This window comes from Panthera tigris, chromosome D1, assembly GCF_018350195.1.
Source record: "Panthera tigris isolate Pti1 chromosome D1, P.tigris_Pti1_mat1.1, whole genome shotgun sequence".
Taxonomy (NCBI): Eukaryota; Metazoa; Chordata; class Mammalia; order Carnivora; family Felidae; genus Panthera; species Panthera tigris.
The window spans coordinates 376,151-398,314 of NC_056669.1; the positions used below are offsets into that span (position 1 = coordinate 376,151).

Consider the following 22,164-nt stretch of genomic DNA (forward strand, 5'->3'; position numbering starts at 1 on the left):
GTGCACCACCCCCCCAAGACCCTCTAATGAGAAGGCTGTACAAGTAGGAACACACATTCTAGAGTCATGGACAAGAGGTTACATACAGCCTGGCTTGTCCATACACTAGCATCTCTGTGAAATTCAGCAAATTATTTAACTTTTCTGAGCTTTGTTTCTTCTTTTTGTGAAATAGAGATAATGAAATGTTGTGAGTGAGGTATTTTCCCAGAAGAACTGGCACTAAAAATGTTAACTAGTATTGCTTAATGATAGGAAGGTGCCTATATTTTCAAGTTCTTCCAATTAATTTAAAAATCCTCTCTCATTGCTAAAGAGAAACTGGAGATGGAAGTCTTCACTGAAACATTGTCTATCCCATAGACACATATGAACACACTTAAGCTATCCTATAATTAATCTGCAATCTCCATCATCAAAACATCCAAGATGACATACGTTGTGAAAGCTTCATTTTGTTTTGCACCAATGTAGTAGGAGTAGAGGTTGAACATTCCAATCATAAAGGCCACAAACACCATGATGAATATGACCATGAACTTGAAGATGTCCTTTACTGTTCTTCCAAGTGATATCTGCAGAGGTCCAAAGCTTTCATTGGCTGGTAAAATATAAGCTATTCTTGAGAAACTTAGAACTACAGCAATTGCATAAAGACCTTCAGATATAATTTGAGGATCAGAGGGGTCCCACTTTATCCTGGCTAGGAAAGAGAAAACACAAGAGTTATCATGAGTTTCTTTAAGTTGTTTACTCAGACAACTTCTTTTCTGTTACTAAAGAAATATAATTACATTAGCCATCAAGTCTCTAAAGGAAATCTGTTATCTTACAGGGCTTCTATAAGGGTCAGGTATATGGGAGCCTCTGAATATATTGAGAAAATGAGCCCCCTGGTCCACCGGCAATTTTCCATAAGCATCCAGCAAAATGGTTAAGAGCTAAAACTAGGGACTCAGCATATGAAAAAATTCCAGTGTGTGTGTGTGTGTGTGTGTGTGTGTGTGTGTGTGCGTGCACACGTGTACCCACGTCCCTACCAGAAGAACAGGTACAATTATTTAACTTTTCTTACTTTCATTTTCCCATCTTTAAAAATGAGACAATACCACTCCACCTTCTCTCATCTACTTGCAAATTCATTAAGTCAATGTATAGTCAGTGTTCAGGAAGTGCTTGGTGCTCCATAATTGGTAGCATTTATTATTTAATCTTAAACTTATAATTACACTATAATGCAATTTGGGGCTTGCAAAGTGCAGTTATTTCAACTAGAAGTCATTTTTATTGATCACTCAAATAAGTATTTTTACCATAAAAATGTAGTAATTATTCATTTTTAAAAATTTTCTGGCATTATTATATTAGTTCATCAATAGTTCACCCAATATTAGTTCATTGGGTTAGTTCACCCAATAGCTCACCCAATAGTTCATTGGGTTCATCAAAACCCAATTAAGAAACCATTATGAGGAAAAATGCAAAACAATGTGTAAGAAAGAGGAAAAACATGATTTGCTGATTTGTATTTGCTTATTTGTTGGGAAGTAAAATTAGTAAAGGATACAAGAAACTAATAAAAGCAGTTTCCTTTTTTATAGTAAGTACAATGTATGGATAGCTTTGACTCTTTAGAATTCTGTATATGAAAAAGTATTAAACATTAAAGTAAATATTTTAAAAATAATAAAAAGATCTCTATGTGATCCAGCCAACAAACCCACGGAGATGTCAACTGAATGTTAACAGGTTTCTTATCAGAGCATTATAGTAAGTACCGAAAAGGGGTCTATTCTCCACCCACTAGGTCTCTTCAAGGAAGGGTCTTCCCTCAGCAAACAAAGGCATCTCTTTCCTCGCCCTCCCCCACCCTGAGGTGGATCACCTCATCCGACTCCTATTTTGGGACAGCAGATAAGCGAGCACACTTGCTTCGGCGCCACCCTCCTCTGCTCCTCCACTAAGGGACCTCACACAACCACTGGCTGCCATTCCTGCCTTGGGGGGCACTGCCCTACCCATGTTGTCCAGAGACCAAAGGATGCACCTGCCTGATTCTGGAGGGAAATTTCACCGAGCCCCTTGGCTAGGAGACCCAGGGCTATGTCATCTGCCTGCAACTTGATCGGTATTAGAGGCCACGCTCCAGCCTCTATCGCTTTGTTTTGTTTCTCATCTGCCTGGCAGGTTCGAAGCCTGGCAGGGAAACTGTGGTGTCGTGTATCAGGAGCCATCCAGAGACACCAGCAGCTCCCTTGCTGTCACACAGTTTATGTGTTTTGAATGGAAATGGTACTCAGATGTGTACTGTTTTTACTAGACAAGAAGAACAAAAAATCTAAGACCTAAGACAGGCATTCCCAGTGGAGTTTGGTAGTTGTCAACTGATCGAGGAGAGAGAGTGGGAGGCATCCAGCCGGCAAGGAGATCAGGAAGGGAGAAGCCAAAAGCACCCGTCTTCACACAGATGCTTCTGAAGATGCCAGTAATTCTGTGAGAACTGAGCAGTAACCAAACTACTAGTCACTTCCTTTCATCAGAAAACTCTGCATATTTATTAACTTAAGTTGACTGTGCACTACAAACTCACCCAAATTGTAATACTTCACATTGTCTCCCAGTGTGACTTTGGTCAAGTCCTTCAAAGTATCATTTGCATCAATGATGTGTTGGGCTTTGGAAGCATGCCAAAATGCCATGAATCTCGCAATGAATGATGCAGCAAAGATCGCCAGCATACCAAAATCAAGCATATTCCACAACTCAAACAAGTATTCCTTGGGGCCTTCCGTCCAAATTTCTTTACATTCGGCCCATATCATGCCTGCATTGGAAAGGGGTTAAAATAGACCCAATTCAATTTCATTCCAGCCTTAGCTCTTCAACAAAACAAAGTAAGTTTGAAAGGTCTTGGCCTGACATTTGAAGCCCTTCAAAATCTGGCCTCTTCCCACCCATCCAACCCTAAATGCCACGTCCCCACAAAAGCCACAGTCCAGCAGTATCAGTGCATCACCTAAAAGCAATCTGACAAAGTTCAAGCGTGTCCAAACAATCTTTGGTATCCATTGATCCTATACATAACAAGTGTATTTATGAGATGTTCACCGTGGACTCTTCATAATAACCAAAACATCCAAACACACCTGCTCACATAGGTAAAACCTAAGTGATCGTGGACTTCCACAGATGGAGTATTATGCAGCCATTTAATATGATATTTTAATTACTATGGAGTAGTGGCCACAAGGACAGACCTCACAGACCTCCAAATACAGGAATTTAATTGGCTAAGGGCCTCAGCAACCGCATTCTGGAACTATGGGCACTTTTCCCCCAAGGCCATGCTTCCCAAAGGCTGCTTCCAGCTGGTGACTGAAGGTACCCCTTCTTGGGAGACCCTGGGCTTCTCTGATACCTGACTTCGGCTCAAGTATTTCCTGCCAGCTTTGCTGACCTGTCCTCAGACTGAATAGACATCTGAGATGCTTGTATCAGACCTTCCCTCCCTGCCCTCTTACCTCAGGATCAGACTTGCCTCCCCCATCTGACAGCCCCTGAAACCTTCCTCACTCCCCTCCCCATTCCCTCTCAGTGAATGCCCTTTACCAAAACTGTTGGCATTTAACCCTGTCTCTGCCTGTGCTTCTTGGACGGCCTAAGACATGTTGGAAAATGTTTATGGCATAAACATTTAAACATGCTAGGTAAAGGAGTAAAAAGAGTCATATAGTCTACGACTTTATGTTTAAAACCAGCACCATATAGGACTGCACAGAGTCACAGGAGCATATTATTCATGGTCACCTCCTGCTGGTGGAGTAGTAAAAACACTACAGTCTCACAAGAAGTCAGCATGCTGCTTAGGAGCACAGGTTTGGGATCGGAGTGCCATGGCTTGGGACCCTGTTCATCCACTCATTGGCAGTGTGATCTTTGGCACATTATTTAAACTTTTTAAAGCTCAGTTTGTAAAATGGGGATGACAGTGGTTTGTATCTACCTCATAGGGTTGTTTTAACACTTAAATAATGCGTGTAAAATGCACAGGGCATGTGACACTTGGAAAAAGTAACAGCTAATATTTATTGAGCACTTACTATTTTAAATTTTCTATGACTGGCACATACTTTATCTTTTTTTAATTTTTTTTTAATGTTTATTTATTTTTGAGATAGAGGCAGGCAGAGTGCAAGTGGGGGAGGGGCAGAGAGAGAGGGAGACACAGAATCTGAAACAGGCTCCAGGCTCTGAGCTGTCAGCACAGAGCCCGATGCAGGGCTGGAACCCACGAACCGTGAGATCATGACCTGAGCTGAAGTCGGACGCTTAACTGACTGAGCCACCCAGGCGCCCCTACTTTAGCTTAATTTAAAGGATGTTACTGTGTTAACAAGATGTTGCTTTACACCATTACCTTTAAGATATGCTTTCCAGCATTGTACCTACTTCTAGAGCCATCTGCAGAAATATAACCCAAACTCCAATGATCGATCAAGCCTACCTCTATTAAGAAGTCTGTCATAGTCCCCTGGCTGAAACTCATCTCCTCCCCTCCCCAGCAAGCACCTGCCCCACATCCTTACGCTCGTCATGACCCTCTATCACAGAGCCCACACACAGCTTACTGTGGGCTTTTCTCAAAACCGGCATTCTGCGCACACAGAGGAAGACAACTTCATTACTTACTTGAGTGCTTCCAAGGTACGAGGGATCTAGGACTGGATTCACACCTATGCCAGTGGGTCAGGTTAAAACAAGAAATCCTGCATGTGTCCTGGTACACACCCTCCAGACACACAGTGAGCAGAAGTGAGGGAAGCCTCCTCCAGGCTGTCCCTCTGCAGGCTGCAGGAATGTGGAGCGCCTGCAGCACAGGGGCCGAGGCACCTCTGAACGCCATCCAGCCTAGTCGTGTAGGGCCTTCCGTCCTGCTGGACTGCAGCTTTTGTGGGGACGTGGCATTTAGGGTTGGATGGGTGGGAAGGGGCCAGATTTTGAAGGGCTTCAAATGTCAGACCAAGACCTTTCAAACTTACTTTGTTCTGTTGAAGAGCTAAGGCTGGAAAGGAAGGCTCTCCCCCTCCTCTCCCACCTGCCCTCCACCTTTCCTCTCCAGACATAGAATTCTTGATGAAACCTCATCTTACCAAAGCTTAAAAAACAAAACACAGTGAATTAGTCTGCCTGAAGGAAGCTTCCGTCCTGTTCACTCCACGGAGCCCTGGGGGCTGCCAGGCACAGCTGAGAACCCCCCAGCCTGGGCAGCTTCTCGGGGCAGGGGAGACTTCTACCTGGGTGTCGAGCCGGAGACAGGTGGCCAGACTGCTGAAGGCTGCCCGTCCCACAGCTGGGTTTTCAGAAGAATCGCTTCAGTGTGGATCTGCCACAACAGCAGAGAATGAGCAAACTCCCTCTGCCTCTAAACTTCTCGAAACAAAACAGAACCACCTGTGTGCTCATTCTGTCTATTCCCCAGGAAAGGCCGGTTTACCATGAAGCCTGAGCCCCATTTCATCTTCTTTTTCTTCATATGAGGCTCTCCAAATAAATAAGGGTCCTCTTACCCCCACCCTCCAGAGTGGTCCTTCCCAGTCTCCTCAAGAGCTGCTCCATGGCAGGGACACTCACTCCCGTGGCTGCTCTCCTGGACATGCTCCCGCGTGTGGCACTCAGATGTGGTCTGGACACAGCTCACACAGTGCCCCCCGGAATCTTTGCACATCGGCATCACCAAGCATGTCTCCCCCACTGTGTTCCTGCTGCACCCCCCTCTCAGGGGTGTCAGCTCGCCAGTCAGCCTCATCAAGCTCTCCTGCAGCTCAGTTCCATAATTCAGCATTCCAAGTTTGTCTCCAGTAAAAACTGGATAAATTTGCCTTCTGCGAACAATAGAAGGCCTCAAGCCCACCAGCTGACCCAAATAGGCCATTTCTTACTAATATTTCCAGAAGGCACAACAGCTTTCTTTCCAGAACAACTCCAAGAAGAAAACGATTATCCACGTCAGAAACCAACACACAAGTCTGACTAATGCTGTAGTGCTGAAGCTGCCTGCTCTGGCTTTTCCTATAAACAGACCCTGTGAGCGAATCTGGGAATCTCAGGTAGAAAGGGTGCTGGGCCAGCAGTTCTAAGGAAAATGTACTCATAACATTAAAAGTTAACATAACATTCCTGGTTTAGATTTCTAAGTGGAAAAGGAAAAACTTCTAATGTTTATAATAAAATATTAGTATGAGGTGCATTATATTTGATAAAGGATAAAAATGAACATTCATTATATCTAATCCCCTTACACAAAATTGAATGTTTTCAAAGTTTCATCTTGAACTAGAATCTTATCTTGCTTGTTTTCAGTAGGAAATACCACTCCTATATAAAAGTAACAGACACTCTCAATGAAAAGTCTAATAATAACCATAACTACCTGAAATTTATTAAACATCTCCTACGTGCCAAGCACTGTGTTACATACTTTATACTCACACACACACAGACACTAGCACATAGGCGGTTAGTTTACTAAGATAAAGGCAATGTCCAAATGACTGTTCTTATTTTAAATCCAATGCTCTAAGTTGGAATGTAATTTATTTCTTGTAGTTCTGTGATATAAGGTAAATATCAATTACATTGGAAAAGAAGTAGCGAAAAATCACACTCTTCTTTATCCAAGGCTTATATTACCTTCGGTGATGTAATTCACACGGTAAGCCCTCATCCCTATTTCTCCGGGGTGCTGTATTTTCTAGTATTTGGTGGGCATCTTCGCCTGAAAATCCCCAGGGCACTTCAAAGGCAACTACAACCCAGACTTAGTCATCAGCTTCTCATTCTCCAGGCACCAATTGTGATCGTCCCTCCGTTCTCTCCCTCTCAGAGAAGTGCAGCACCACGGAGTGGTCCAGGGTGGAGTCCACATCTCTCCCTCCATGGGCACAGTGCACCACCAACTCCCCGAGGCCTGAGTCCCCACCCTCACCCTGCTGTCAGGGAGCCTGTGGTGGGCTCTCAGCCTCCATACTCACCGTCCTCTGGCTAAGATGTGACAGAGCCATCACCAATGCTGAAAGCCACCCTCAGCCATCTTGCCTCACTGTCTGCCATCACCCATGCCCTCAAAGGCACCTGCCGAACTCCTTACATTTCAAGGGTGCCTGGTGCACCCTAAGGCCCTAGCTTCACATGCAATGTTTCCACACCTTGTAGCGTCCGTACTCCCCCAAAACCTTCTGCCCAGCTAACACTACCTCATCTCCAAAGTCTTAGATGGAAGGTACCGTCCAGGGAGGCCTTCTCTGCCCTTTCCACAACCCACCCCATTCTAGACTTAGATGTCCAGTCTGTGTACATTCACAGTACCCTAATCGTGCCTCAATTACAGTATTTGTCTCAGTGGTTTTCATTATTGATTTACTTATTGACCTGACCCCCACACTTAACTCTCCTGGCTGCAAGGACTGGGTCACATTCAGCTCAGGATCCTCCTGACCTAACGAAGGCACCACTTGCCTATTTAACCTATTCATTCGTAAAATCCGATGGAAATACGTTTCTCGTTTGCATTATGTTTAAGGGCAAGCCATGTGTACAATTGATTCTGATGACAAATAGTGTATTAGTTAAGACTGCTTTCCCTCTGCCTCACCTGTCATTGGGAGATCTAAAGGAAATTACTCAATCCTCACCTGAACATTGTAAATAGATGCTGGTATCATGTTACAGATTACAAAACCGAGGTGCAGGGAGAGTGTGTGAGTTCAGGTATGCGAAGGGCTTTGAACAGTTCTTGGTACATAATAAATGTTCAATAAATGTGAATGACTATTAGCTTTGGCTCCCATTACATCTCAACATAAAATCATGCAGTCGTTGTGAAATCTGAAGTCCTAGCTCTCCCAAAACATGAATGGGAGTACTTCGTCCCTGGCAGGATTCAATTAATACTATCTTATTGTTTCCTCCTGGGTTTTTCTTGGAAACTTAAAAAGCACATGGCATGTGACAAAGCTGTGCCCCAATAATGAACCCGAGATAACTGTGTTTTAAAAACAGAAAATGATGCACTGTATCGTGCGGAATGTATTTGCATAGCTGATGTGTGAAGGAATCAGTGTCATTCAAAGTGCTAAGCGGTGAAAAAAAAAAAAAGAACAAAACAAAGATGACACAATATCGGTCTTTACCTATTACCCAGGATATAATGAGCATCTCCATCCATGAGAAGCAGGACGTTTTCATCCTGAACAGCTGTTTTGCATTATCTGTGCTGGTTTCATTGGGAAGGAGTTTGGTGCCTTCAAATCTGTCAGCAGCATTCATCACTAGCAGCCCCAGAAAAATGGTGAAGGAAGCAGCGTGTGCCACAAACTTCATGAACGGTCCGCGCATAATCTTCCCCATCTGCCACAGTGCACAGCAAAAGAAAATCTTAACTTTGTTTTGTACACTTTGCAAAACACACACACGTGTGCACAAGAATAAATGTCTGGGTACTGCAATATTCTCCTAAGAAGGTTACGTATATTTATATAATTTATGAAAGAACAGCAACTCTTTATGCTGTGCTAAAATTTTGGTCACATCCCTCATCCATATATGCTGCTATTCTGGATTTATGTTTAAATAAATTAACTTTTGTGTTAAATGATACTTAAGTTCTAAAAATATTATATAACTCTGACAAATAGTATTTTACAACAAAAGGCAGGGCACGGTATCATCATCATTCATAAAAAGCAAACTACTTGGGGCGCCTGGGTGGCTCAGTTGGTTAGACATCCGACTTCAGCTCAGGTCATGATCCCTCAGTTCACGGGTTCAAGGCCCGCGTCGGGCTCTGTGCCGACAGCTCGGAGCCTGGGGCCTGCTTGCGATTCTGTCTCCCTCTTTCTCTGCCCCTCCCCTGCTCATGCTCTGTCTCTCTCATTCTCAAAAATAAACAAACATCAAAAAAAATTTTTTAAGCCAACTACCTTACTAGGTACAAAGTGCTGAGGAGGCAGCAGTGAAACTACTGAACTGAATCTACTTTGCCTGGACCTTGGTCGACGTTGGCCTTGCTCGCTGCCCTTGTGTGTTTCACGGACACGCAAGCAATGCGGGTGTTGTGTGAACAATTCCAAGGAGAGAAATCCCCACTGAGGACAGGGCAGCAGGGCGGTTCCCATTATACATTCGGAACAATATCCTGGAAAGACACTGGATTGAAAATCCAAAATTTTCACGTCAGGTTCCAGTTTCATTCCCTCATTAGCTGAGTGGCAATGAGTAAATTTCCTAAATTATGTAAAAATCAGACTCTCTGTGTGAACTATGGAGGCAGTGAAAGCTCTTGTGCTTCTACAGGCCCGGATTAGTTTCCATCTGAGACGCACAAATCCCCCTCGCTGCAGCAGAAGGATGCTTCGCGTCCGAGATGTGTCTCAGGGGCTCTGCGCACCCCCTAAGATGGTAACCGCCACCCAGGAGGTATGGACAGGACCCTTCTTTAGGAGAGGGTTCATAACTTCCAACAGCCTTTCAAGCGAACTTATTATTCCAGAAAAAATGTGTAAGTTGATAAACACACCACCAACACTTAGCCAGCACTTGTTTGTGCCAAGTACTGTTTTCAGGGCTTTACTCTGTGAACTCACGTCACCATGACAATGGTTCTAAGAGCAGGTGCCCCTAAAATGCCACTGTTGTTGATGAAGAGGCTGACAAAAGTCCAGACACTGGCCTAAAAGTCACACAGCTCATACGTGGTGGAGCTGGAGCCTGAGAGCAGTTCTTGTTTCTGAGTTAATGCCTCTATATGGTTTACAACACAATTTCATATTTTTTCATTGAGGTACATAAATATGTCACTTCTTCTAGAAAAAAAGAAGCTCCTTCTAATATTGAAAAAAGTAAATAGTACAATGGAAGGAATATAATGTTCTCTGTTCCTACAGACTTTACTTGTTTATGTGGTTTTCAAAACCATAAAAGTTAAAGCTGAAACAAATCATACAGTTTAGTCCCTGCTCTCTTGGTATTTAGGATCTTATGTCAGAATATCAGAATGCATGTGCACACAAGTATTTATCTCACTGTATCTAGATGGAGCTAGCTAGCTAGCTAGCTTGAAGCCAATGGATCCAGAGAATCAGCTATATTTAGATATACTGCAGAGCCAATCCAAAGTTACTTTGTAAAACTCTGCTGTAGTGATGTCTAAAAATCCTACTTTCATAAGAACACTCATTAGATTGAATCAAACAGTGTGTTTTTTTAAGATCCTGTTTAAGTAGAACTCTCAAATAATTGAGTAAGTGTAAAGCAAAAACAAATGGGTAACACAGTAGGTTTGATTTTCTTTTGCCCACTGTCCTTAACTATGTTTCTGTACAAATATGAACTGTTACAGAGGTTGGGAATAAAAATGGAGTTGAGAATAAGCAGGTTGGATCGCTCTGGGACATGAGGTGAACTGTCCTGGACAGTGTCCTATCCCTCAGGGCAGAGTGTGCGATTCCCCACTTCCACAGGGGTGTGGCCCTTATGTAATATTGGCTCCTTCTTGATTTTATTCAGAAGGGGGAGAAGAGACTCAAGCCAGGCATTTTCGCTGTTATGAAACATGCTGGTTTAAAGGGGAAAAAAGCAAACAAACAACAAGCAAACAAAAAGTTCATTGGCAGGAAACTAAAATGGTGTGTTCAGATATTTATCATACCCTCTATTTCTTATTACAAATCATTTAGACTTTTGTTTCTCTTTTAACTAAGGGAGATTTTTGGCACCATTCAGTGGACTTTAAGAATTGAAGTGAGTTATCCATTTTAGTAAAATTTGTCATTTATACATTGTGGGATGTAAACAAATTTCTAATAAGGTTAAAGAAGGGCACTAATCAATTGAATAAGGTGAATAATTAATGCACCTGACAAATTTTTGAGGTTAAGCACTGAAAGAAATACTTGGCTTTAACTATTACATATTATACTTTTTTCAAGTATTTTTAATGACTAAATACCTAACTCCAAAAACCGATAGAAACAGAAAAGTTTGAAGATAGCTTAAGCTAAAATGGTTTGAAATCACAGCATGACCTATTTTTATTTTATTTTATTATTTTTTTAATGTTTACTTATTTTTGAGAGAGAGAGAGTGAGGGAGGGAGGAGCAGAGAGAGAAGGAGACACCGAATCCAAAGCAAGCTGCAGACTCTGAGCTGTCAGTCCCCTGATGCAGGGCTTGAACTCATGGACCATGAGATCACGACCTGAGACAAAGTCGGATGCTTAACTGACTGAGCCATCCAGGCACCCCTGACCTATTTTTATTGTAATGACCATAAAACATATTTGGGTTATGGTGTTAAAAGAAAATAAGTGAAGAAAAGAAAGTTTCTGAAAGAAGAAAGCAGACTTGAGGAAAGAAAACCCAAATTTAAACAGGAACAGACTCTGTCAAGGTGCACAGGCTTGCAATTAGATACCTTAATTTTCATGGATGTATTGGAAATTTTTTAGTATTTAAAATGATATTTTAAATAAAAGCATTAATTTTGAGCAATCTTCCCCCATAACCTGTGAATAATGTTTATGTTCATTGCTAAGGGAAAATTTGTGAAAATCGATTCTATCATAAAGCTTCAAAGGCTAAATAACAGGCAGTAAAATAGATTTTAGATATTAAAATAAAATACCTTGACAGTGTCCTTATAATTTAATTATTTGCCTCAAGGTTCCTACACAAGGATGAAAAACAGATGCCAAGAAAGAAACATGACCAGGGAAGAAGAAAATAGTAAAGGGAATCAGGTTAATTAGGATTCAGTCAAAATCTAAGAAATTCTACAGACTGCCCCAAATAGTCTCCTGTCAGAACAGCAAGCATTCTGGAAGGCATCATGCTTCAGAACTCACTGGATATGGAGAAGGACAAATATTCAGTTTAGGAAGATATTGTAATTTTACTGAGCACAGGGTAATCAGTGAACAAGGATAATTCAGAACATCCCCACCCCCACATACTTCACTCAGCTCACATCTCTGAAGACTCAGGAAATGTACGTTAAAGAGAGAAGAGACAGTAAATGCATAGATGGAGCCCATGTGCCCATAAGGATGGGTCAGAGTTTTTGTTTCAAAGTGAAATCTGTCATTTCTGTGAAAAGGGAAGAAAAAGAAAACTGTACCTTTCTAGAAGAAAATCTATGCTACAAATTTCTAATTCTAGTAAATCTCACTATTTTCATCGTTTATGTTTTACTTATAAAAGCTCAGTTTTGGGGCCTTATCTTTTTAAAGGAAAAACAACGTATAATGATAGCTTTTACCCTCAGGAGAAAACGCCCAGTTTCCAGCAGGTTTCTATCATTGCCACCACAAAGAATAATGTTGTTCCCTCTCCGTAGAAAGCCTTGCACCTATAAACCACTTAGGAAGGTCCTAAGCTAAAGCATCAAGTATGTGACTATGTAATAAGAAGACAGTATGTTGGTAATGGGGATACATGTGTTTGCATCCATGAGTTACAAAGTTTGAAAATGAGTCAGGCCCACGTTAAGAACAGCAGATATTGAAGTGGCATTTTCACAGAGCACACGGATGGTCCAGCTGACATTTCAGCCACATAGCTTTAGAATTATTTCAGTCTGACTTTCAGATTTGAAACCTAAACATTACAGAAATGTGGTTTCAAAAACATGGAAGAATAAGATTTTTGGCAATGCAATTCTGTGCCTGTTAACAGAATGATAGGTCCACATGTTTCGCACTTGTTCCATCACACTAAAGAAAGGCTTTTGAACATATTTTCACCTTTTGAACATATTTTCACCAAAGTCTGGGCACGTGGATTTTGCTGATAGGCTATCTTTGCTGTCCAGTTACGGATTACTCCATCCCTAAAATAAATATTCTTGACTGAACCAAGCATCACATTAGTATTTACATGATTATTCTTTATTTAGATTAAGATTTATCTGGTAATATGAGCTAAATAAATACAAAAAAAATAACTTTAATCTCAAACTTTGTCAAAGGAGGAATAAAAGACAAAAAATGTTTATCTTTTAGGATTATATTTGAAATATGTGCTCATTGCATACTATAACCTCAAAACATATATGAATTAGACATGCCTACAGAGAGGATGGAAACATAGTAACTAGGTTTTCTTTCTCAATTTAACAGTGGTGCTATTACAGGTTAATTTTCTACCCACTTTTCCCCTTATTTCCTATAGCAAATAGATGTCATTTTTGTAATATTAAAATCAATAATATTCTTTAAACCCAACTCTGACATCTATGAAATTTTCATTTGGAAAACAGAATTTTCCTTGCTTAACTGGCTCTGATATATACAGCTTGACCTACTTGTAGGTGACGATAAGGTCCAGGCTTCACAGACATACCTTGCTGCATGGAGCAAACCAGTAAATGAGAGCCAGGAAGGGCAATCCGACAGCAACCGCCAGGACCACGAGAAACTTAACCGCCATGGTCTGCTGCCGCAGACCGGAGAGGTTCTCATACCATATGGACAGAAGCTGCTGTTGACAGTTTGGATGAGCTACAAACTAGCAGGGAAGTGACAAAACATTTAATAGCTTGATTAAAGAAAAGTTCACCAACTCTTGGATTCTAAATATTTTGTTCTGTGGTTTCCCATGAAAACTACTGTTAGAAATAAAGAGTAAACATAGAACATCTAGCTGACAAGCATCAAGCAAGGCGGCAGGAGGTTCTAACATGTATTATATAAATTCGAAGATTCCAATTTATCAAATTTTTCCTTTATAACTAATGGGATTCCCTTGAAAGTATAGAAAAAATTCTGAAATTTAATATTATAAAAAGATTCATAAATGCTTCACATAAGGACTTTTACATTTATATGTTATTTTCCATCTAGAAACAGTGATGTAAAGATCCTACTGGCCCAGGGGTGCCTGGGTGGCTCAACTGGTTAAGCATCAGACTCTTGATTTCGACTCAGATCATGATCCCAGAGTTGTGGGATCCAGCCCTGCATTCCTGCACTGGGCTCTGTACTGAGCATGGAGCCTGCTTGGGTTTCTCTCTTCCTCCCTCTGCCCCTCTCCTGCTGCTGTCTCTCTCTAAGGAGAAAGAAAGAAAGAAAGAAAGAAAGAAAGAAAGAAAGAAAGAAAGAAAGAAAGAAAGAAGAAAGAAAGAGAGAAAGAAGGAAAGAAAGAAAGAGAGAAAGAAAGAAAGAGAGAGAGAAAGAAGGAAAGAGAGAAAGAAAGAGAGAAAGAAAGAGAGAAAGAAAGAAAGAAAGAAAGAAGGAAAGAGAGAAAGAAAGAGAGAAAGAAGGAAAGAAAGAAAGAAGGGAAGAAAGAAAGAAAGAAAGAGAGAAAGAAGGAAAGAAAGAAAGAGAGAAAGAAAGAAAGAGAGAAAGAAGGAAAGAGAGAAAGAAAGAGAGAAAGAAAGAAAGAGAGAAAGAAAGAAGGAAAGAAAGAAAGAAGGAAAGAAAGAAAGAAAGAAAGAGAGAAAGAAGGAGAGAAAGAAAGAAGGAAAGAAAGAAAGAAAGAAAGAAAGAAAGAAAGAAAGAAAGAAAGAAAGAAAGAAAGAAAGAAAAAGAAAGAGAAATCCTACAGGCCCAGATGTTTAAATACTTTCTTAAAACAGCATGCCATCTGTTCTGCACTGACCTACAATGCTAAACTTATCAACTCCCATTTGTATATGGGTCTGTTTCTGGACTGCCTATTCTATTCACTGATGTATTTTTATTTCTGTGTCATAAATTCTTTCAATTAACAAAACTTAATAATTAAATTTTACTTGTTATTTTTCAGAATTTTTGAATTCTCACATATTTATTTTCTACAAAGAACATATGGCAGGGGGCAACATTATTTAATCTACAAAAAGCAACAGTGCAAAATAAAAATTGATAAAAAATGTTGAAAGGTTAAAAGAACTACAAATGCTTAAGGATGGCTCATCTCGAAGATCATTAAAACAAGAAACAATGTTTATCTTCTCAGAGTTGTAAGATTTAATAACACCTATTGTGAGTAGAAAAAATAAGCCCTCTCATACACCTCTGGCATGTATGTAAACTGGTGCACTGTTTTTAAAGAAAACTTAGCAAATGTTTTAAATTAACAAAAACCTGAAGAAAGTAATAAACACCCTTAAATAGTAAGCTGATTAAATGAAATAGTGATATAACAACACAGCCTTTGAAAAGATGAGATGGATGTTTATTTACTGAAATGTGAAGATGTACAAGATATGAATTTGTGGAGAGTAATATAATGGAGAGAAACTACTCTCCATTAAGAATTGAGAAGACAGGGGTGCCTGGGTGACTCAGTAGGTTGAACATCAGACTCTTGGTTTCGGCTCAGGTCATGATCTCATGGTTTGTGAGTGTGAGCCCCCACTTCAGGCTCCATGCTGATAGCAAGGAGCCTGCTTGAGATTCATTCTCTCTCTCTCTCTCTCCCTTTGTCTCTCTCTCTCTCTCTCTCTCCTTCTCCTCTTCTCTCTCAGCTCCTCTCTCTCTCTCTTTCTCTGGAAATAAATAAATAAACATTAAGAAAAAATAATTGGGAGGATCAAGGGAGCCTGGCTGGCTTAGTCAGTGGAACATGCAACTCTTAATTTTGGTGTTGTGAGTTCAAGCCCCACGGTGGGTATAGAGAGGTTGCCTAAAAGTAAAATCTTAAAAAAAAAAATTGGGAAGATAGAAAGGGCCATATCTATACTGTTTTATCCTTAAAAAGTATATTTTTAAAGATACGTAACCTAAGAAAGCAATCTAGAATGGGAGGTGCTGCACGAAGACGGAGACTGAAAATGCCCCACAGATACACATGGTGCAGGAGGAGATTCAAATGTTCTAAAGCAGGAACTGAGGGCACTGGTCCTGGATCAGAACACAACAGATGGGACCTGGAACAGAGTCTCAAACACTGATGTTCCTCTCAGACGACCAACGCCTTATCATCTGGACACACGAAGTCATTTCTATATCATTAGTTAAGTAAAGGAGAGTGGCTGGCAATCAGGGCATAAACACGTCCAGATGTCACAGACTTGTGTGGAGTGTAGGTTACATGACTCACAGCTAAGCACGTATGATTAGAGAAACTGCCTCATGCAACTAACTAAAAACCCAGCTCGAGCTGATTATGCCAACTCTTCAGCCTTATACAGCAGCAGTAACAATGGAAATAATGTAAATGGGGCTTCAGGCCTGGCCTTACTTTTTTTACTTCATATTTAATGGCAAGTTTCAAGCGGCTGAGATTTGGACGGCTGTGATCTCCCCCACCGTGATACACTTCGATGTCCCCATTCAGAATGGCCTCCACTTCTTCGGTATTTCTGCACAGATCAAGGAGTCCAACAACAAAATCCTTGCACTGCATTGACAGTTTTTTGTAGTCATTCTGGGAAAGACAAAGCAAAACAAAAAACAATAATGGAGAAGTAGCACATTTACTAGGTGACGCAGTGGAATTTATCAGTCACTTGACAGTTGGGAGAGGAAACAAACAGAAAAATTCAATCTTTGGGTTTACTGTTCTTTTAATGTGCTTTAACTGCTGTTCTACTCAGTGATTTCTGAAGTATCTTAGCACCATAAAGATGTTCTTCATCTCCAAAGAAAGGAAATTTATCTAAAACATAAGCAAAGCTATTGAATAGTGTACTGTGCCCAAGTCACCTATAGGATCAGGAGAATATGAAGTAAGCAACTTTTCCCACAGCAGGATCCTACCACTTTGCATACATCATGTCTCATGTTCATGACTTCACCAGCAAGCACATCATGTACATTTGGTAGATCTTTGTAAGATCTTGTAAACTGTTGGTAAACTTGAGAAACACAGGACATTTGGAGAGATTCCAGAGAAGAGCAAACATATGTCATTTATCTATTTAATAAATTGTATTGAGAAACTTAGCGTACCAAAATCAGGGTCCAAGACAAGATCTAATATAAAGACTGAAAACCAGGATTCTTCTTTGGAGAAAAGAAAACTTAATGCAAATGCTTCTGTTGTAATTTATTGATGATGACCTAATATTACATTGGGAAGACTTAGGAAGTATAGATCATATTCAAACATAAAAAATTCACATCTTGAAAAGATGCTCTACATCACTGATGACCAGAAAAATGCAAATCAAAACCATAATGAGATACCACCTTACATCTGTCAGAGTGGCTAAAATCAAAAAGACATGTGTTGTCAAAGATGTAGAATAAGAAGAAGCCCCCATGCACTGTTAGCAGGAATATAAATGGTACAGATGTGGTGGAAAGCAGTATGGAGGCTCCTTAAAAAATTAAAAATAGAAATACCATAGGATCCAGTAATTTTATTACTGGATATTTACCCAAAGAATATGAAAACACTAATTCTAAAAGATACATGGACCCTGATGTTTGTTGCAGCATTATTTACAATGGCCAAGAAATGGAAGCAGTCTAAGTGCCCATTGATAGACGAATGGGTAAAGAAGATGTGGTGTGTGTGTTATGGAATATTACTCAGCCATAAAGAATGAGAACTTGCCATTTGTGACCACATTATGGTATTATGCTAAGTGAAATAAGTCAAATAGTGAAAGACAAAGGCCATATGATTTCACTTACATGTGGACTCAAAACAGACAAACAAAGCAGGAACAGACCCACAAAAAGACTGGTGGATGCCAGAGAGGAGAGGCATGTGGGGGATGGACAATGGGTGGAGGGGAGTGGGAGATAAAGAATTCTAGTTATGAAATGAATAAGTCAAGGGGATAAAAGGCATAGAGTCAGAAACACAATCAGTGATACTGGAATAGTGTTGTTAGGGGACAGATGGTGGCTATATACACTTGTGGTGAGCACAGCATGATGTCCAGGCATGTTGAATCACCATGTTGTGCACCTGAAACTGATGTGACACTATGTGTCAACTATATGTCAATTAAAAACACAACTCTGTCTTATGCATATATACACCAGGTATTAACATCTTCATTCAGGTCTTTCTAATACTTCCTCCCCCTTTTTTCTCTTACATTGAAATAAGGCCATTTATAGGTCAATGTTAATCAAGAAAACCTATCAGCTTGAGTTTGTTGCATGGCAAACGGATTATATTACCTAATTTAATCTTTTAGGTCATCTTGCTCAGTTTGGTTAAATAATGTGTCCAAGATCATGTAGCCACTAAGTGTCAAAATCAAACATTAAATCCAGCTGGTAGGCCCCAAACCCTCTGCCTTTAAGGACTATGCCACTTTGTCCCTTCTTTGTGGAAAGCTTTTCTATTTTGAAAAGTGGGAAGAAGTAGGAAGCACGTAGGGCAAATACTATTCCCATTTTCCACATCAAAAAACTAAGGTTCCCTGAGGTCACATAGCCTCAGTGGCAGAGTTTACTCTTAGAGTTATAGCTTTGCTAGTTATTTCTGCCATCCTGAAGCTGCTGGTGTGTTTAGAATGAAAATGTCCCCTGGGAGAATCAGGAGAGGAAGATGGTGGAGTCCAAGCAGCTCTGGATGTTAGGCAATAAGGAGGTATTTTAGGGAAGCCTATATGGGTGTGGGTACAGCACCTACCTGGGCTCCTCTCTGTTAATCCTGCCAAGTGACCTATTACAACTCAGTGACTTCTAAACAGGCCATGCTTTCCTAACTGCGGGTCCAAACAGACTCCATGAAGGCAAACTGATGAAACAAATTCTGCCTAACAGAGACAGGCTCATGCTCCTTCTAAACAGGTATCTAGTCGGATAGTATAAGGAAGTCACAAGGAAACAGCTTTGTCCTTTCCATGAAACAGTCAATTAGGGTCACAGGGACAAATGTTAAGGTGTGCAAGTACATATGTTCCCCATGTCCACTGTCTATAGAGTGGTTAGGGGCTTGGGTTTTTCCACTCAAATACACCTGTAATCAAATCGCAGATCCTTCAGTTTTTAGCCATGTGATCTTAGATAAATTAAAATCATCCCATGAGGTAGGCGCTATTATTATTCCCATGTTACAAATGAGAAAACTGAGTGTTAGTTAGATTAAATAAGTGTTAAAGAAACTACACGTGCAGGGGCACCTGGGTGGCTCAGTTGGTTGAGTATCTTGGTTTCGGCTCAGGTCACGATCCCAGGCTGGTGAGATTGAGCCGCTGATAGCTGCAGAGCCTGCTTGGGATTCTGTCTCTCCCTTTCTCTCTGTCCCTCCTCTGCTCATGCTTGCTCTCTCTCAAAATAAATAAGTAAACATTAAAAAAAATAGCTTTAAGAAAAAAGATTGTCTCTCTCCCTCTCTCTGCCCCTCTCTGCCTCAAAAGAGAAAGAAAGAAAGAAAGAAAGAAAGAAAGAAAGAAAGAAAGAAAGAAAGAAAGAAAGAAAAAAGAGAAAGAAAAGGAAAGAAAAGAAAAAAGAAAAAAAAAGAAACCACACATGCAAAGTACTTCGCATGGTGCTGAGCATTTGGCAAGCATTCCATAAAACACATTTATTTTATTCTATATCATCAAAGGCAAGATCTGAAAACAGGCTGTTTCTTGACATTTGTAAGTATCCTTGCAGCTAAAGGCAAAATTTATCTTGCTCTGAAACATCTTTTCCCTCTTTCTCAGCCTCCTCAAATCCTATGCATTCTGCCCATACACAGCTGAAATGCCATGTACCTGTACCTTCCCTGAAAACTAATCTGAATTAAATGTTGCTTCCTCTGGATTCCACAGCACATCACTTACAGTCCATCTAGTAACTTCACTTCTCTCTATATCATATATATTTACGTGTGCATGTGTCTCTCAAGTCACCGTGACTTCCACCAGCTTATTCATCTTTCTGGCCTCAACAGCACTTCTCGCCATGCTGTGAACACAGACACAGTTCCAGAGGAAACAGAACCTGGCTGTAGAGTACAGCATGCCTGGACTCTGGTCCCAACTCTGCCAATTACCAGTTGTTGGTCTTGGGCTTTAAGTGACCTTTCTGTGCCTCCATTTCTTCATCTGAAAAGCAAGTAAGGTTCTCAAGGTTGTGATAAGAATTAGACATAAATGTAAAGTCTATAGAACATGTCTAAATGGTGGTGACCTCAAGTGTTACTACATATCATTGTAACAAAGAGCTTGTTGAAAAAAAAATACAAAATCACCTCCTGTCTGCAGTAGCTAGCACAATCCTAAGCACCTATGGAAGCTTATTAATACACCTTGACTGATGAGTGAAGAGTGCAGTCCTTAACGTTACAGACCTACCTTGAACTCCTTCTCAATGTTGGCCAGCACGGCCAGCTCATTGCTGAGTTCTAAAGCTGTCATGACTGGGTCTTCACTAGACAGTGACAGGTAAGCTGGACTTGCCAGGCCCTTGTAGGCATTAATCCTAGATCTGGAGTGACTAAAGGAGTCATGCTTCTGTTTCTGGCTGCACTCACTGCACTTGCAGAAATAGTCATGAGGCCGTTCAATCCGAGCACCCTTCCGCAAGAGGGTATGCACGATTTCATATTCCTGGCAGTGGGCGGCCAGAATGATTGGAGTCACATCATGAGAGAACCGTGTCCCATCTTCATCATAGGCATAAAAATCATCTTGCTGCAGTTCAGACTGGCTGGGGCTGGTGGCTAACCTCTTGCCTTCAGCAAAAGCTGGATGACTGAGAATAGCTTCCACAATCCGAACATAACCTTTACTAATAGCTAGAAGCAAAGCATCCCCAACACGAGAGAGGTTTTCTTTCTTGAGAAGAAGTTCTGTAATTTCCAGATGCTCGTTGGCCACGGCCAACTGCAGGGCATTCTGGCCCATGTAATCCACACAGTTAACATTGAGGGACAGACATTCTTCTAACATCTTCCTCACCACTGGGATGTTGCCATATTCAGCAGCATCTAAAAAACGTTCCTCCTCAATAGATAAGCTTGTTGAGTGATCGTTAAACATGTAAGCTGGTCCTCGGTTGGCTAACCTTCTCCCCTTCTCACGGAGAATCGTCTGCCGCCGGTGGGCCAGTCTGTTGTCGGTGTCCTGGCTATAAGGAAATAGAAAGATTGGGAACAAATCATATTAAGAGCATTTTAGTGAGCCAAATGACTTGCCATTCAACTAATGCAACCCTCAAGTCTATGAGATGTTGCCTCATCATCTCTAGACCAACTGTAATATAAATGAGAATGCATTTATTTGTTAATGGATTCCAAGAACTTCTTTAAGAAAGCCAAGCACTTTGCAGATTTTAACGTTTCCATTTGGAGTGGAGACTCTGGCAATTCCTATAATCTCTCTGTGCCATTGAAATAAGGATTAATATGAGTGTTTCAATCACAGATAGTATAAGAAAGACCCACAGTCAGTCACCAATATTATATACAGTGTGAAAATATTAAAAAATAGAGAAAATAGTAAATCCATCCAACACATACTTACTGGTTGCCTCCTATGCCAGGGCCAGGGACTGTATAAGGCCCAGGAAAATCAATGGTGACAAAAGTAGAAACTTTTCTGCCCTTATAAATCTTATACTCTAATGGGAGAAACTGGGAACTAGAACATTGCCTTGTTATCAGTTGTCTGTCATGATAAACCTATAGCAGGGTTATGTAGCATAGCTTCCAGGAGAAAGTTAAAGGCTAAAAATGGAAGGATGAGTACAAGTCAAGTGAGGGTGTGCTTTAGGAGGGAGGGACAGAGGTTGGGTACAGGTAGAGCGCTTTCTCCAACGGAAGGGTCAACCAGACACTATAGCACAGATTTCATTAATAGGAACAGTTAAGACTTGGACTCTGCTAGGTGTTCTAAAAATCACTGGAAATGAGAACATATGAGTAAGGCACAGGTGGGAAGGAACACTTCTGTGATGGAGATGGGTCAAAGAGATGGCCAGCCTTTAGTGCAGGCCTTCAGTCTGTGATAGGAGACAGTGATCCCTTCTCTAGTCAAATGCTACAATGGACATTTTCTTCCTTATTGATTTATAACTGTATGTCTTAAAGTTTACGGCTCAATCCTTATCACTGTCACTAACCACAGACTCAAAGGTACAATTCACTGCAGAACAGGGAAGGGCCATGTTAGGAGGGTGGGGGCTGAAAGGAAGGAAAAAGGTGTGGTTGGTGATAGATATGATAGATGTTTCCTCTCTTTGTAAATGTTTCCTAGAGCCATCCCTCTGAAGACTGTCACAAATTTCCCAG

At 40.8% G+C, this 22,164-nt stretch overlaps 1 protein-coding gene across 4 annotated transcripts in view; it reads right to left on the bottom strand.

The window, feature by feature from the left end:
- The window catches only part of TRPC6 (transient receptor potential cation channel subfamily C member 6), a 129,513-nt gene that overhangs the window by 18,688 nt on the left and 88,661 nt on the right, over window positions 1–22,164 (bottom strand). For 3 of the 4 annotated variants that reach the window (XR_006208301.1, XM_042958350.1, XM_042958351.1), the window contains exons 2-7: window positions 20,228–21,002; window positions 16,219–16,404; window positions 13,396–13,560; window positions 8,190–8,406; window positions 2,591–2,824; window positions 439–703 (exon numbers count right to left, since the gene is read on the bottom strand). Coding sequence is in view for 3 of the 4 variants with exons in the window: in XM_042958350.1 (XP_042814284.1) it covers window positions 439–703; window positions 2,591–2,824; window positions 8,190–8,406; window positions 13,396–13,560; window positions 16,219–16,404; window positions 20,228–21,002 (1,842 nt within the window). In the remaining variant the exon portion in view is untranslated. The remainder of the gene's footprint in view (window positions 1–438; window positions 704–2,590; window positions 2,825–8,189; window positions 8,407–13,395; window positions 13,561–16,218; window positions 16,405–20,227; window positions 21,003–22,164) is intronic. The other variant, XM_042958352.1, reaches the window with a different exon arrangement.